The 15,723-nt window shown below is 39.6% G+C and overlaps 1 protein-coding gene across 1 annotated transcript in view; it reads left to right on the top strand.

Annotated features, from left to right (window-relative positions):
• Window positions 1–2,659, top strand: part of LOC149028977 (sphingosine kinase 1-like) — a 36,453-nt gene extending 33,794 nt beyond the window's left edge. The window contains exons 10-11 of the mRNA XM_089139856.1: window positions 1,660–1,782; window positions 2,277–2,659. Coding sequence (XP_088995982.1) covers window positions 1,660–1,782; window positions 2,277–2,468 — 315 coding nt within the window. The 3' untranslated portion in view covers window positions 2,469–2,659. The remainder of the gene's footprint in view (window positions 1–1,659; window positions 1,783–2,276) is intronic.
• Window positions 2,660–15,723: the final 13,064 nt, after the last annotated feature.

Here is a 15,723-nt window from a genome sequence, read left to right as displayed (position 1 = left end):
TTTTCATTGAAAGATAGATTATCGATCGGTTGGGTAATAATCCCAATAATCCAAAGATTTCCAAAGATTACTGGATTACTAGTAATCGGTATCGCTCTCACTAAAGTTCATATCTATGTGGATATCAATATATCACTTGTGTCTCTGTTACAAGACAGCTATTCTAAATAGAAATGGTTTGAATAAAATCATAAGAATATGTATGTTGTACACCCCCAATCCTTGGGGATTGTAGTTCAATCAGTTAGAGCACCACCCTGTCAAGGCGGAAGTTGTGGGTTTGAGTCCCGTCAGTACCGACCTAGTATCCGATGAATCCATCAATTTCTCTCTCCATTCTCTGTGAAGAGGGGGACAGAGAGTGGGATCTAATTCCTAGCGGGGATCTTTTTTTTTTTTTTTTAATTTTCAAATAAAAATAAATAAGGGAATTCCCATTCCATCAACTAGTACGACTGATGAGGGAGAGACATGTAAATTAGTACAATTGTTGGTAGCACCCTATTTAGGTTGGGATTCCAAGAAATACGGTACCGGTCTGGCTTTTCCGATTGCACCCGATCCGTGGAATGGAATAGAGTAGCCATATATTTCCGGGAGCCCGTACACAAATTGGATTTCTTTATTATATGATACAAAATTACATAATTAACCCGATAGAATACTTTCAAGTTCAACCTACCCCACATTCTAGCTCCAATTTTGTGGAATATCAATTCCATATTGGAAAGAAGCTATCTATCTCATTCAAACACCGAACTTTTGATAAAGGTGTCCCAAAAAGGAAGGGGAATATTCCTAAAAAAAGATCCAAGTCAAACTAAGATCCTACCCTTCTTAGTGGGGAATGAAGAATCTTTTTTCCTCTTATGGTCCCACCGAATAAAGAACAAACTCCAAAAAAATAGTGAATTTGTCAGAATATTAGATCTTTATGTGGGAACCCATCTTTCTTACACTTTTTTATTTATCATTTAGAATTAGATCATAAAAAAAATGGAGTTTAAAATTCAAGACCTTACCCTTTCCATTTCACTTTTATTGTTTGGGTTTGTGGCCAATGGAAGGGGAAGACGAGTCAGACGATACCCCATCAGATGATTGTATAATGAAAATCAATAGAAAAGAATGCAAAATTCAATGAAATTTTTGATTGGATCTAGGATCCCATTTTGGATTCAGTATGGATAAAAGATCTTCCTATGCTATACTACGTCAATATTCAATTCTCGATGATGAATTGATTTGATAGCTCAGATATTGTTATTCATGATGTTGATCCGATTAAATATAATTGGGATGCAAATCATCCCATTGAACTTATAGGAGAAAGATTTATCATCTCTATGGGATTAGATCCCGAGTTATTGCGAAGTAAAAAAAAAAAACATTGAGATTCTATTATGGAAGTAAATATTCTTGCATTTATTGCTACTGCACTTTTTGTTCTAGTTCCTACTGCCTTTTTACTTATCAACTACGTAAAAACTGTCAGTCAAAATAATTAGTTTGAATGAAACTTGAGCTCTTAATTCTTATCAATGAAGTTGTTTGCGCTGGTTCTTCTTAGGCCTCCAGCTATGATGCTTGCTGTAATGTTTCTATGCATAACATTGTTCTGGTATACTTTATGATTCTGCTCTTTTGCTCGTTCTGCAGTTCGCCGATGGTTGCTTGGACTTGGTTGTTATCAGGGATTGCCCAAACCTTTCCTTGCTTGCATTGATGACAAAACTGAATGATGGAAGCCATGTCAAATCACCAAATGTTTTGTATTTGAAGGTGCGTTAAATTTTTTGTATGATATAAAAATTAGTTTGATAATCTATCATTATTGTATTGATAGAGGCGCTCCCTATCATAGTTACCTTCAGAAATAGATGGGTTTGGTTAAAAACTTAGTTCAACGTGGGTGTATTATTGCCTAGGAACATTTTGAGTTTTAGACTAGTTTCCCCATCAAATCCCTTAATATTAAGTTGTAGAAAGAGCAATGCTTCCATCACCAATGCTGCTTCTTAAGTCATTCAAAATCATTACACTTCATGATATATGCAGCCTCGTCGAGATGTATTTCCATTTTAGATGATGGGATCTTTAAACTATATGCATTGGTCAACAGAATATCTCCTGGAGAGTTTTGAACCGTCTGATCCTGTTAATATAAACACTATTATTGCCTTTTGAAGTGAAGATCCATATATTTATCTTATTTTCTTGCTCTTTGATAGTTGAATCTTTGAACTGTGTTGAAATTCGGGTATTAAAAACTGCAGGTGAAGGCATTATTACTAGAGCCAGGCCAGCGGTTAGATGAGCCAACAAAAGGAGGGATCATAGATTCAGATGGGGAAGTCCTGGCAAGAGGTGAAGGAACATACAAGTCTGAGCTGGGTGGCTTGATGACCTATGCTCCAATGCTAGTCACGGTTGATCAAGGTTTAGCAACTTTGTTTTGTCCTAGATGATACTCGATGCTGATTTTTTTTCATTTGTTTTCTGATTTACGTTAAATAACAGTTAATTGTGGAGTTTGGAGCATTCTTTGTTTTGTATGGATACATTGAAGTAATAAGAATTTTTTATGCTCCATTGTAAACACGACACTGCCCTATCAAAACGGAAACCTTACATAGTCCCCCGTCCCCTCCATGCTTCACACTGTTAGCTTACATAAATGTGATTTTACATTTTTACCTTCACTCAAAAAATTCACTTTAAAACCTTAAATAATATTTTCAATATGACTATATTACCTTAGAGGGGTTAATGACTGTATTGCCCCTCTAAATAGAAATACTCTTGCATCCGAGGCAGACCTACCTTGGGTGTACCCCTTCCCAATTTGTCTAAAAAATTCTTAAAATATGCCCATTTTGGGTTTTCTTTTTTCCTTTTTATTTTATTTTATTTTATTTTATTTATTTGGCCTTTTGACTCTCTTCTAGTTTGAAATATTAGCACTTAGACCCCTATATTAGATTCTAGTTTTTCCTAAATGGAGAACAAGTCTCAGATAGGGCAGTGGTTAGAGGGAGAAGATCAGGGGTTGAGCTGGATTTCACCTGTCTTGAACCAACCGAGGATCATCAAAATCCTGCCAACTCCCCCAAAGTTGAATGAGAAACGAAACTAAAATGGTAGACAGTAACCCTTCGAACTCTATTATTGTCTTCAATGTCTTTGACAAGCATAAATTCACGCATTTCTGTGGAAGGAGGCGAGATGTATTGGTCAAACCAATTTCTCAATATGCTAAGTGTGTTTATGCATTTTGTCATTGCAAGAGCAGCAGAGGAGGCGCTGAGATGAGGAGGGAGGATGTGATAACATCTAAGGTTTACAATGCAACCGTTAGAGGACATCTTCTCCATTAAAAGGAGTTTTGCTTGTGACAGATTTACTTAAAGAGGAGTTTGAGCAGCCTTTAATTGCATTTCATGGTTGAGTAGAGTGCGATGAAGATAAGGAAAGATAAGTGGATCATCCTTTGTGATAAGGTTTAGAAAACAACCATACGATATTATTAGAGCTCAGAAGAACTTATACTGAAGATTACAATCTACGCTTAAGAGTCAACAACTGTCTTAGCTGGCAAGACAGCTAACTCCTTAACACACCCCCGCAAGCTTAACGGATCCAGCACCGTAAGCTTGTTACATAAAAGATGATGACGAGTTTTTTGTAGAGCCTTGGTAAGTAAATCAGCATATTGATCCAAGGTAGAAACATAACGAACTGTAAGCTGTTTGGTAGAGACAAGATCACGGACGAAATGAAAATCTATCTCAACATGTTTCATCCGAGCATGAAAGATAGGATTAGCAGTCATGTAGGTGGCCCCAACATTGTCACACCAAACCTAAGGAGCAGAAGGCAAAAATACTTGTAATTCACCCAACAATGATCGAATCCAAATAAGTTCAGTAGCCACTGTTGCAATGGCACGATACTTGGCTTCTGTGTAAGACTTGGAAACTGTATGTTGTTTGCGGGCATTCCAAGAAATAAGATGAGAGCCTAAAAACACGCAGAATCCAGTAGTAGATCGCTGATCATCAGGACAGCCAGCCCAATCAGAGTCAGAGTAGGCAGATAAAAGCATAGAAGATTGGGTAGAGAAAAATATATCCAAAGTAGAAGACCCTTTAAGATACCGTAAAATTATCTTAACAGCTGTCCAATGAATATCTGTAGGAGAATGCATAAATTGTGCAACTCTATTAACGACAAAACTAATATCTGGTCTCGTGGTAACCAAATATTGTAATGCCCCAACAATCCGCCGATATTCGGTTCCATAAGATAAAAGCGAACCATCATGTAAAGAAAGAGTAGAACTAGAAGCCATTAGCGTAGAAATAGCTTTTGCATCACTCATGTTAGCTTGAGAGAGAAGGTCACAGATATACGTATGTTGTGACAAAAATAATCCATGAGAGGTTCGCTTAGCCTCAATCCCCAAGAAGTAATGAAGATCTCCAAGAACAGTGGCTAAAGCTTCGATGAGAGAACTAATAACACCAATGTTACTACCCGTGACAAGAATGTCATCAACAGAAATGAGTACGAAGATGGTAACTTGAGAAGAATGATAGAAGAACAAGGACGTGCCAGTTTTGCTCCCAGTAAATCCTTGAGAAATCAAAAAAGTAGTGAGTTTAGTATACCAAGCCCGAGGTGCTTGTTTGAGCCCATAAAGAGATTTCTGAAGAAGACACACATGAGAAGACTTAGTAGGATCAACAAAACCAGAAGGTTGTTCCATGAAGAAACGCGTTAGACACATCCAGCTGTCGAATGGGCCAATTACGAGAGATAGCCAAGGATAAAACAACCCGAATGGAGGTATGTTTTACAACAGGACTAAAAGTGTCTGTAAAATCACATCCCGGTCTTTGATGAAAACCTTTGGCCACAAGTTGGGCTTTGTAGCGCTCAATAGATCCATCAATTCTCTTTTTTATCCGATAGACCCATTTGCATCCAATTACATTTTGAGATGACATTCTAGGAACTAATTCCCAAGTTCCATTTTGAAGAAGAGCATTGATCTCTTCTTGCATAGCAAACCGCCATTGGGGATTTTCAACAGCCTTGGAATAACAAGTTCGAACATCACAATTCTCTACTAACGCACCAAGATTTAATTTAATCTTTGGTTTTAAAGAACCAGTTTTCAGACGTGTAGTCATTGGTTGATTAGAAGTGGAATCAATTATAGGCAACAGCTCCTGTGAATCCATGGTTAAAGGAGCTGCACTAGGATGAGCAGAATTATGGGCTGAATGTAGTGTTGGAGGAGAAAAACCAGGAGCAACAGTAGAACAGCCCACAGGCCCATCAGTACATGACTGATGCAAAAGCCTTTCAGCAACCACAGAGCCATGAGAAGACCCATCAAGATTAGGGGTGGGATTATTCTCATTAATATGTTGTACAGGGGAAAGCCCATTAGGACTATTACAAATGGGATTTACAGATGAACAAGGTAATAGCACCATTGAATCCACATCAAACCATTGAAAAACTGAAGCCGCTTGTAGTTCAGATTTTGAAGCAGAGCACAAAGAAGCGTAGGGAAAAACATGCTCAAGAAATTCAACATGTCGTGAAATAAACATCCGTTCAGTTGTAGGATCAAAACACATATATCCTTTATAAGCAGACAGATATCCTAAAAACACACATGGACGAGACCCTGGATGAAGCTTTGATGCTAAATAAGGGTGCAACCACGGATAGCACAAACATCCAAAAACTCTAAGTAAACCATAGTCTGGTTTAGTACCAAATAAAAGCTCTAATGGGGACTTTCCAACCAAACCAGAAACAGGGATACGATTCAGCAAATACACCGCAATAAGAGTAGCAGTTGACCAAAGTTTATGAGGTAATCCAGCTTGAAATAACAAGGCAAGCCCTGACTCCAAAATGTGTCTATGCTTGCGTTCAGCTGTGCCATTTTGAGCAGCAATATAAGGACATGAAATTCTATGAGTTATACCACTTGCGGACAACAATTGAAACAGAGATTTATACTCACTACCACCATCAGTTTGAAGACAACGTATCTTAGTAGAGAAATAGTTTTCTACCAAAGATCTGAACCTTGAAATACAGCTAGAAGATCAGATTTTCGTTTTATAGGAAACAACCAACTATATTTGGAGCATTGATCGACAAAAACAACATAGTAAGTGAACCCATCAAAAGATTCAACTGGAGCAGGACCCCAAAGATCACTGTGTACAATATCAAGAGGACCTCTAGCACAGCTTGTAGACAATTGAAAAGGCAACCGATGACTATGAGAGCAGCTACAAGCATCACAAGTTGGCAAGTTGGAAGACAAAATACCAAGCTGTTTAAGTAGCATCCTAGTCTTGTGAAACGCTGGATGACCCAAGCGACGATGCCAATCAACAGGTAGAAGCAATTAAAGCGAAGAATTACAAGACATCTTATGAGCTTCACCAGTTTTACAAAAAGAATTATTACACAGTAGAGGCTTAGCATGATGATTCCAAGAAGCAAGAGGAAACGAAATAGAGTACAAGCCATTGAAGCTCCATCCTTCAAATAACACTCTCAGGGTCCGCGGATCCTTAATCAAGAATTGGCCAGCAGAAAATTCAAAAATCACATCATTATCCTCAGAAAAACGAGATATAGACAGCAGATCATAGCGCACAGCAGGAACACAAAACACACTCTTGAGCACAAACGAACTACCGAAACCAGAGACAATCGAAGAACCAACATGTGTATTAGATAGAGGAGATCCATTACCTATGTAAACATTTTCTGTTGCAAGATAAGGTTCACTTATAGCAAGATTAGCGAGATTTGCAGTCAAATGACTGTTAGAACCCGAATCTAAAACCCAAATTGAAGAATCAGATGATTCTTGAGAAGTCTGTAAAGCAGCATAACAGAACAACTTACCCACAAAAGCGTGATTAAAACGCTGGGGACAGTGCATACATTGATGTCCAGCACCACGACATAGCTGACAAATAACACGGGCTTCATCAAGAAATGAAGGAGAGCCTGACTCAGGATTTCTTGAAGCAGAAAACCGTGAAGCAAAACCTCTAGAAGCATCAAGTGTAGAGTGAGAATCATTGCGATCAGAAATAGAGCGTCTATTAGAAAACCGACCACTATATTGAGTAGAAAAACGACCACCGGATCTGTTCCATGGACGCCAATAGCTAACTCTTGAGCGCTGAACATTAACACCCAAACTAGAATCATTAACAAAACGAGACGAATTGGAAATCGCTCTGTTATTACGAACAGAAGACGATTCTCTCGAGGCAAGATTGGCAGACAAAACACCCCGAACAGATGCTAAAGCAGAAGCTTGAAGATGAAGTTCTTGTGTCAAAAGCAACCCAGACAGATCATCAAAACAAATCGAATCACCACGAACACGAATCGATGTTGAGAAATCTTGATACTCTTCCCCTAATCCTCGCAAAGTTGCAAGAACAAGATCAGTGTCATCGACTGGAGAATTAACAGCACGTAGTGAACCCGCAAGAGTGCGAATCGCAAGAAGATAATCAGCAATCGTATTTGAACCACGCTGAACATGAAAAAGGAGATCCTTAAGATCAAGAATTCGAGCCTTTGAAGATGGTGCAAAAATACGAGCCAAGATGTCCCAAGCTTGTTGCGAGGTTGCAGCAGAGGTTATGTGAGGAAGAGTCGATTTAGTCATGGAAGCAATCAACCATCCGAGCAGTAACTGATCTTGCCGATCCCAAACCGCAGCAGCCGGAGACTTAGATCCATCAACAACTGGAGATGGTCGAGGTATGAGCCATCTAAGAAACCAAAAAGATCATATCCTCTGAGAAAAGGTACAAATTGAGATCGCCAGATCTGGGAATTAGTTGCAGTAAGCTTAATAGGTAAGCCATTACCAAGATTCATAGAAAATAGAGACGAAGAAGAAGCAGAGGGCATCGAAGCGGAAGAAGAAGAAAGAACAGGAGGAGACATATTTTTTTTTTGGCCCAGATCGAGGGTGCAAGCCCTAGATTTCAACCTGATACCATGATAAGGTTTAGAAAACAACCATACGATATTATTAGAGCTCAAAAGAACTTATACTGAAGATTACAATCTATGCTTAAGAGTCAACAACTGTCTTAGCTGGCATGACAGCTAACTCCTTAACACTTTGTAGCAAGTGCTGCTACAATCTCACCGTAGTCTTGGCCAAGGTTTTCAATTCGAAGATGATAGCATTCATTTCAGCATTGTTGATTAGTTTGTTGCATGTGTAACTGCAATACACTAGTATGGGAGAGAGTACCAAATGCAGATTGCAGGACGTCCCAAACTGCGGCTAATGTAGAAAGACCAACAACATAAGGAGTGTTTCAGAGGACAAGCTGGAAAAGCTGGAAATAATGAGACTCATTACAAGCTGATCTTTTCCAAACCATTCTCAGTGTAAGCGATTAGCAACTGCTATGGAAGTTTCAGATGAGATGATGGTGGCTATTGAGCATGGTATGATTCCTTCAACATAATTGAGAACATCTTTGAGAATTTAAGATGGGAGTATTTAAGTCTTCTCTAAGAGAAAGTTTTCTAGTAAGCTTGAGGGAAAGATGTTGCTAAAACGATGGGGTAGGGTATGCAGCCATTGAAGAGAAGAAGAGAAGGTTTGGTAGAAGAGGTTGTGAAGAAGAGGAGATCATTATAGGTTGTAAGATTAAAACCTGTGATACCATGTGAAAATAGAGTTTTTTTTTTGGTAATAAAATAGAGTTTAAATGGAAGGAATACAACTTGCCTGATGTTGGGTAGTGCTTGCTTTTAAATTACTCAGATGATAAACCGTCCAAATGTTCAACCTCAATCAAACTCTGATCCGTTACAACAGATTGATAGGGATTAGATCACAAACCTGAGATTTGGTAGTGTGAGCGTTGGCAGAAGGCAGTGAAGAGGGGTTGGAGGGGGAGGGGAGAGAGGCGGTGAGAGTGTCACGCCCTCCCAGCCGGTACCCTATCTGGCATACCCGAGAGTGTGATCCACAGCCCGAAGATCAGGTATCGAGTGATCAACCTCCCACATAAACAATAACATAATCATGAACAACCATAACAAGAGTGCGGAAGATAAATCATAGATCCAATAATGAAAGAATGAATCATAAACGAAACGGAATAATAGATATAATCAGAGTGTCAAACAGATAAGTAAAGTGAAGCAAAAATCCCACTTTACATCCAGCGGAAAAGTAGCTCTAAAGAATAAACTAGATAAAAGCTAATCCCAGTAGCAAGTACATTGGGTAACTAAATTATTCTCCACTTTGTAGACGACATCCTTGTAGGTGTAGATCTCATAAAACTCAATGGTCGGACTAAGCATCGTACGAAGCATAACCACCCGTGGGATCTTCAGAGTAATTGTGGTAATCGCAATCACCTTCCCCGGAGATATGTCTCTTCGCCTTGCGCTTCCTCATAGGGACCGTCATAGTATTCCGTACCTGCAGGATAGTCTAACAACATTGTACAATAAAGGAATGAGTTTCAAAGAAACTCGGTAAAGGCGATTAAAATCCATAATAACATAAATGGCAGGATTCCGGAACAATCATAAATGCAATATGATATGAGACAAACAATGAATGAATGAATCTAACTCTAAGTATGCTGGTCTCTATTGGCAGACATGCTTTAAGTCATAGCACCGTACTTCTTTAGGAAAGTCCACTCACATCCTCAACCATTTAAGATATCTTGGATTCTCTCACGGATCATTTCACCGGTCTTGAGCAGCCGATTGGTAATGGGTCCTTCATCCCTCAGGACAAACCTTGGCAGGGGGTTAAGTCAACACACTCTCTCACAACCATTTGGTATAAGTACTTGGCGCATGTCGGGGTAATACCTAGCCAAATGCAAGTCTTCTACTTGGTTACATCAAGTCGATCCAGGATACTTCCATTCCTCGTCCCCGACGATCCTTTCCGGTATCCTTCACACTAGAGTCGGCGTATCCTATGGCACCGACCAACTCGGACTACGGACTCATCAACCCTATTGGTTATCCACATATGGTAAACGGGAAGCTCTCACGTCCTCTCACGGGTTGGTTACCGGTCTTAAGCGCCCGTGAGCCCAAGTCTAACCATATGCAACCCTACCAACAAATGGCCCCCACAATGTGATTCCCTGTCCTCTCACGGGTTGGTTACCGGTCTTGAGCGCCCATGAATCCCCATTGCTACCACGGGTCGTTCGGTCTCAATACCCCTCCGATTAGGGTCCGACATAACAGACATCCTAGCCAAACACTACTAGACAATCCTATATATGTCATCCAACAGTTTAGGAAGGTGTCCAGAGGGGGCATCTCCGGAAATATCCCATAATATTCCCGTAGTAGTCCAAGGACGTAAGTGTCGAAAGGACACCTCTCCTTTCCAAACCATACGTAAGCATACACATGCATCAATTCATATCATCACATATATGGTAACTCCATATATGGAAAGAAATCAGTATAACAATCACTTGTATAACATTGGTAAGTAAATCATACATGAATCAATTCAATATGAATAAGTAATGCTACCGTAATCAAAGTTATGCAACAGTAGAGAATATCATTGTAAGAATCTAATTTAGGAAACATATTAGTGATATTCAAATATAGAAACTAGATTCATGCTATCTATGTAATTAAGGAAATAACCATCCTTACCTTTTATAACTCGCAAAGAATCCTAAGAAATCAAGTAAGATCTTGGCAAACTTGAGAAGAAGGTCCTAAACAAGTATATACAACATATTAGGAAAGATCCCTAACAGAAAAGATACCAAAACATCCAACATAGACCAATTCTGGAGTTGCTGTACTCATTGGTCGAGTGGATTGGTCGAGTGGTCCAACGACCAATCAGCGACCAATGCAACGATAGCTTAGAAAATCGAGTTTTGAGATATGAAATCCGAATTTGGTGGTTCAAAAGGGTACTAATCAAGGGGTAGACTACATCAGTAGTATTCTAACATATAGGGGACCTCAAAACACTAATCAAATCAAGGTATCAAGATCCAAATTAGGAAACAAAAAGTTACCATAAATAAATCAAACATGGATCTTGATGAATTTTGAAATAGAAAACAAAGATAAGAATTATAGGAGGATGGATCATTGCTTTTGGTAATGAAAACATGAAAACATGCATAGGTCTTCATGGAATAAGGCTTAGAAGCATAAATCTAAATAAGGAAATAAAACCTACCATATATGTACTATCATGCATCATGAAGAACACATAGTAAGGTAGAAGAGAACAACTAGAATTCTATGGATTATGGATCATAGAAAGAAAACACAACCATTAACCACTAACATGATCAATGAAAGAAGATCCAAAGAGATCGGAATTCAGATTAGGAAATTAACAGAGATTAAATCATGGTTTGATCATGAATCCTTCAAAAGCTTGCAATGATCATGGTTAAGATCATTGTTCTAGCCTTAAATCCTTAGGATGATCATGAGAACATGTTCAGAGATGTTTGCAACGAGAGGATGCAGCATCTCTTCTACTGTCTCAACTCAAAAAGGAAAGAAAAACAAAGATGTAGGAGAAGAAGAGAGAGTAGACATACCTTTTGATGCAAAAAGAAGAGTTCCGACGAAGATCCGCCAAGAAAACTCCAAGGATGCAAGAGAGATGACTTGCAGAGGTCTTTGGTTCTGTTCCGAGAGGGTTTGGAGGCAGCAAATACGAAGTGGACTCGAGGTTAGACTTAAATAGAGCAAGAATCAACCTAATTGCCAAAGACAGCACCCATTGGTCGAGTGGATTGGTCGATCGGCCCATCGACCAATCAGTCGACCAATGCAGATAAAGAAGGCCAAAACAGGGAATTGAAGGCCCAGATCAAATCCAAACCTAAAGGGGTTTTGTACACAAGTCAAGTGACTTACCTAGTAGGTAGAAATGCCTTCAAACCAAGATAGAGAGCACTCCAAGTCCATCAACTAATTAGATCTTCATCAGGATTCTGTTTCCATAAATAGAACCTCATCATCAACCTTCATGGATTCAAAGCCAGACACCAAGTCCTCTACTGGGATGGCCCAAAGCTGACTTCTTACTTTACTTCGGGTCATCGGACCTACAAATAACAAGGTTTCCGGGTCAAGGTTAGGGCTGGGTTTCACAGAGAGGGTCAATGGTTGTGCTGGAGGGAAGGGAAAAAGGCTCAAGAGAGTCTTGGATCATAAGGAGGGCGGCTCAATTGGAAGGCTCAAGGGAGAGAGAGAGAGAGGTTCGGGCTCCTTTGAGAAGGGGGAGGATGATGGGTTGAGGGGTTATGATGTAGGGTTAAAGTGTTAGAAGTAGGGTTAAAGGGTTTGGGAATGTTGGGTTGGGTTTGGGCTAGGATCTGGGCTTCAGAAGAGTGAGAAGAGGGCTTGAGAGATGGGTTAGGTGGGGGACCATGATTTGAAGGGGTTGATGGGCCGAACTGGTTAGTTTTGGGTTGGGGACAAGTTAGCAGCTATGGTTTTTGCTTTGAAGATTTGGCATCACTATCTATATGGAAAACGAATTGCCATCTACATGGATCATAAGGGTCTAAAGTACTTCTTGTCCCAGAAGGAGTTCATCATGAGACAATGTAGGTAGTTAGAGTTGGTAAAGGATTATGATTGTGATATTCAGTATCATCTTGGGAAAACCAATGTTGTTGTTGATGCACTTAGTAGAAAGAGCAACTGTGAAGAGATAGATCTAGCTTCTCTCAACAAACCGCTTCTGAATGTCATTATAAAGCGAGAGCTTGAGATTTTGCCGGAAGGATTTGATGTAATATTTGGGGCTATGACAACACCACCCAACCTTGAGAGATAGAATCATAATCCTGCAATCCTTGGATCTAAAACTGAAGGAAAAGATCGAGAAGATTTCTTCTAATCCACAGGAAGAGTTTGATTTCCTTATGTCTACTAATGGTGCTTTGACTTATAGAGGAAGACTGTGTGTGCCTATCATTGAAGAACTTAGAAAGGAGATTTTAAGTGAAGCACATCAGTCGGTGTTCACCCTACATCTTGGCAATACCAAAATGTGTAAAGATTTTAAAGAGCATTATTGGTGGTTAAGATTAAAGAATGATGTGGAAGATTTTATAGGCTAAGATTAAAGAATGATGTGGAAGATTTTATAGCTAAGTGTAACATGTGTCAAAGAGTTAAAGCCATCCGACAGCCGTCATCAAGTCTCCTACAAACACTTCCCATCCCTAGTTGGAAGTGGAAAGACATCACTATGGATTTTTTCATGGGCTTACCTCATACAAGTAAAGTGAATGAAATGGTGTTGGTGATTGTTGATAGACTAACCAAGTCAACGCACTTTATTCCTATTTAGATCACATACACTATGGATAAGTTAGCTAGGCTATATGTGGATAATGCGGTTCGATTACATGGTGTACTAGTGAGTATTGTATCGGACAAAGATCTAAGTTTCACTGCACGATTTGGAATAGTTTGCAAAAAGCTTTGGGAACTCATTTGAATTTAAGCTCAACTTTTCATCCACAAACTGATGGATAGTTTGAGCGAATGATTCAAATTTTGGAAGATGCTCAGGTCTTGTGCGATGGATGGAAATTGGGAGGAACTTCTTAACGAGCTATGGATTGACCCGAAAGCAAAGTTAGTAATTCAAAGAAGGAGAAACTTCTCGAAAAGCATGAAGCCATACGAAGTGAAGTTGATAAACTGAAGGAGTTAGGATTCATCAGACCAATTGAGTGCCCAACGTGGTTGGCCAATGTTGTCATGGTTAAGAAAGCGAATGGTAAATGGAAGATGTGTATCGACTATACAAACCTGAACAAAGCATGCCCGAAGGACTGCTACCCTTTGCCCCGAATTGATCTCTTTATTGATGCTACGGATGGATACGAGACTGTAAGCTTAATGGATGCATACTTGGGATATAATCAGATCTTAATGCACAAAGATGACGAGAAGTTCACGGCATTCGTGACCGATCATGAAAGCTACTATTACAAAGTCTTGCCATTTAGACTCAAGAATGCAGGAGCAACTTATCAGAGGGCGGTTAATAAGTTTTTAAAGATTTGATTGGGAAAAACATGGAAGCCTATGTGGATGACATGCTTGTAAAGAGTTTACAGCGATCGAGACATATTTCCGATTTGACAGAGGTTTTCGGTGTGTTAAGAAAGTACCATATGAAGTTGAATCTAGAAAAATGTGCATTTGGAGTATCCTCGGGAAAGTTCTTGGGGTTCATGGTCTCATAGAGAGGGATCGAGGCAAAACCAGCCAGGATCCATGCTTTGATCGATTTGAAGCCACCAAAGACCGTTCGGGATGTCTAATGTCTAACCAAACGAGTAGCAGCCTTAAATAGGTTCATAGCACAATTGGGAGAATGATGTTTGCCATTCTTCAAGTTGCTGAAAAACCTGAAAGGAGATAAAGAAGCACAATGGACGGAGGGGTTCCATAAAGTGTTTGAGAATCTGAAAGAAATGCTTAGGAGACCACCATTGTTATTCCAACTAGAGAAAGGTGAAAAGCATAGCTATACTTAGCATCTTCTGCTTTGGCAATGAGTGTTGTCCTCATTCGTGAACAAGATAAGAAACAGTTGCCAATATACTATATAAGTCATGTTCTTCTTGATGCAAAGACTAGATACTCTGAGATCGAGAAACAAGCTTTAGCATTGATGGTGGCATCAAGGAAGCTAAGGCCCTATTTCCAAGCTCACCCGATCAAGGTACTAATGCATTTCCCTTTGAAAAAGGTACTCTATAAACCTGATCTTTTGAGATGAATGGTGGCGTGTTTGGTAGAGTTGAGTGATTATTAGGTAGATTTCAAACCTTGAATGGCTATAAAAGTTCAAGCATTGGCTAATTTCGTGGTCGAGACAACAACTCCTATATCAAAGATCACCAAACCCCAAAGTCCGATGAGGTGGGACATTTATGTGGATGGATAAAGCAATAGACATGGTGGAGGGGCCGGAATCCTATTAAAAAGTCCAGAAGGTTTCCTATCCGGTATGCCTTAAAGTTTGGAGATCGAGTAGCAATGAAGCCGAATATGAAGCTTTTCTCACAAGCCTTCGGTTAGCAAAAGTGCTTGCCATCCCAAAATTTGTGATTTACAGTACTCCCATTTGGTGGTGAATCAGGTTCAAGGAGAGTTCGGGGTAAAAGAGCCCTGATTGGTAAAGTATCAGGAGATGATATAAGTATTGATAAAGGAATTCAAGGAAGTCTAGATCTCCCAGATCCTAAGGAAGGAAAATGAAATGACTGATGAATTATTGAGAATGGAAAATGCAAAGCCAAAAATATTGGAGCCCTCGGTGTACATCAAAGAGTTGTACTTCTTGAGAAAAAGGGTGAAAGAAATGATGTGCATGGAAGAAGAGCGATGCTGGATGGACCCTATTATAGAATACCTTTGGGACAATCGACTGCCCAATGATTAGAAGGAGGCACAGTTGATTAGGCTTCAACCTGCAAGGTTCACCATTCTAAATGGAAGACTTTATCGAAGATCTTATGTGGGGCCATTATAGAGATGTTTGGGGCCAGAGGGTTTGAGAAATGCACTTGCAAAAGTACATGAAGAGCTCTGTGGAGCGCACATCGGAGGACGAGCATTGGTGCACAA

The sequence above is a fragment of the Hakea prostrata genome, chromosome 1, assembly GCF_041222555.1.
Source record: "Hakea prostrata isolate BN-2017 chromosome 1, UWA_Hpros_2, whole genome shotgun sequence".
Classification (NCBI taxonomy): Eukaryota; Viridiplantae; Streptophyta; class Magnoliopsida; order Proteales; family Proteaceae; genus Hakea; species Hakea prostrata.
This window is presented reverse-complemented; position numbering and strand designations above follow the sequence as displayed.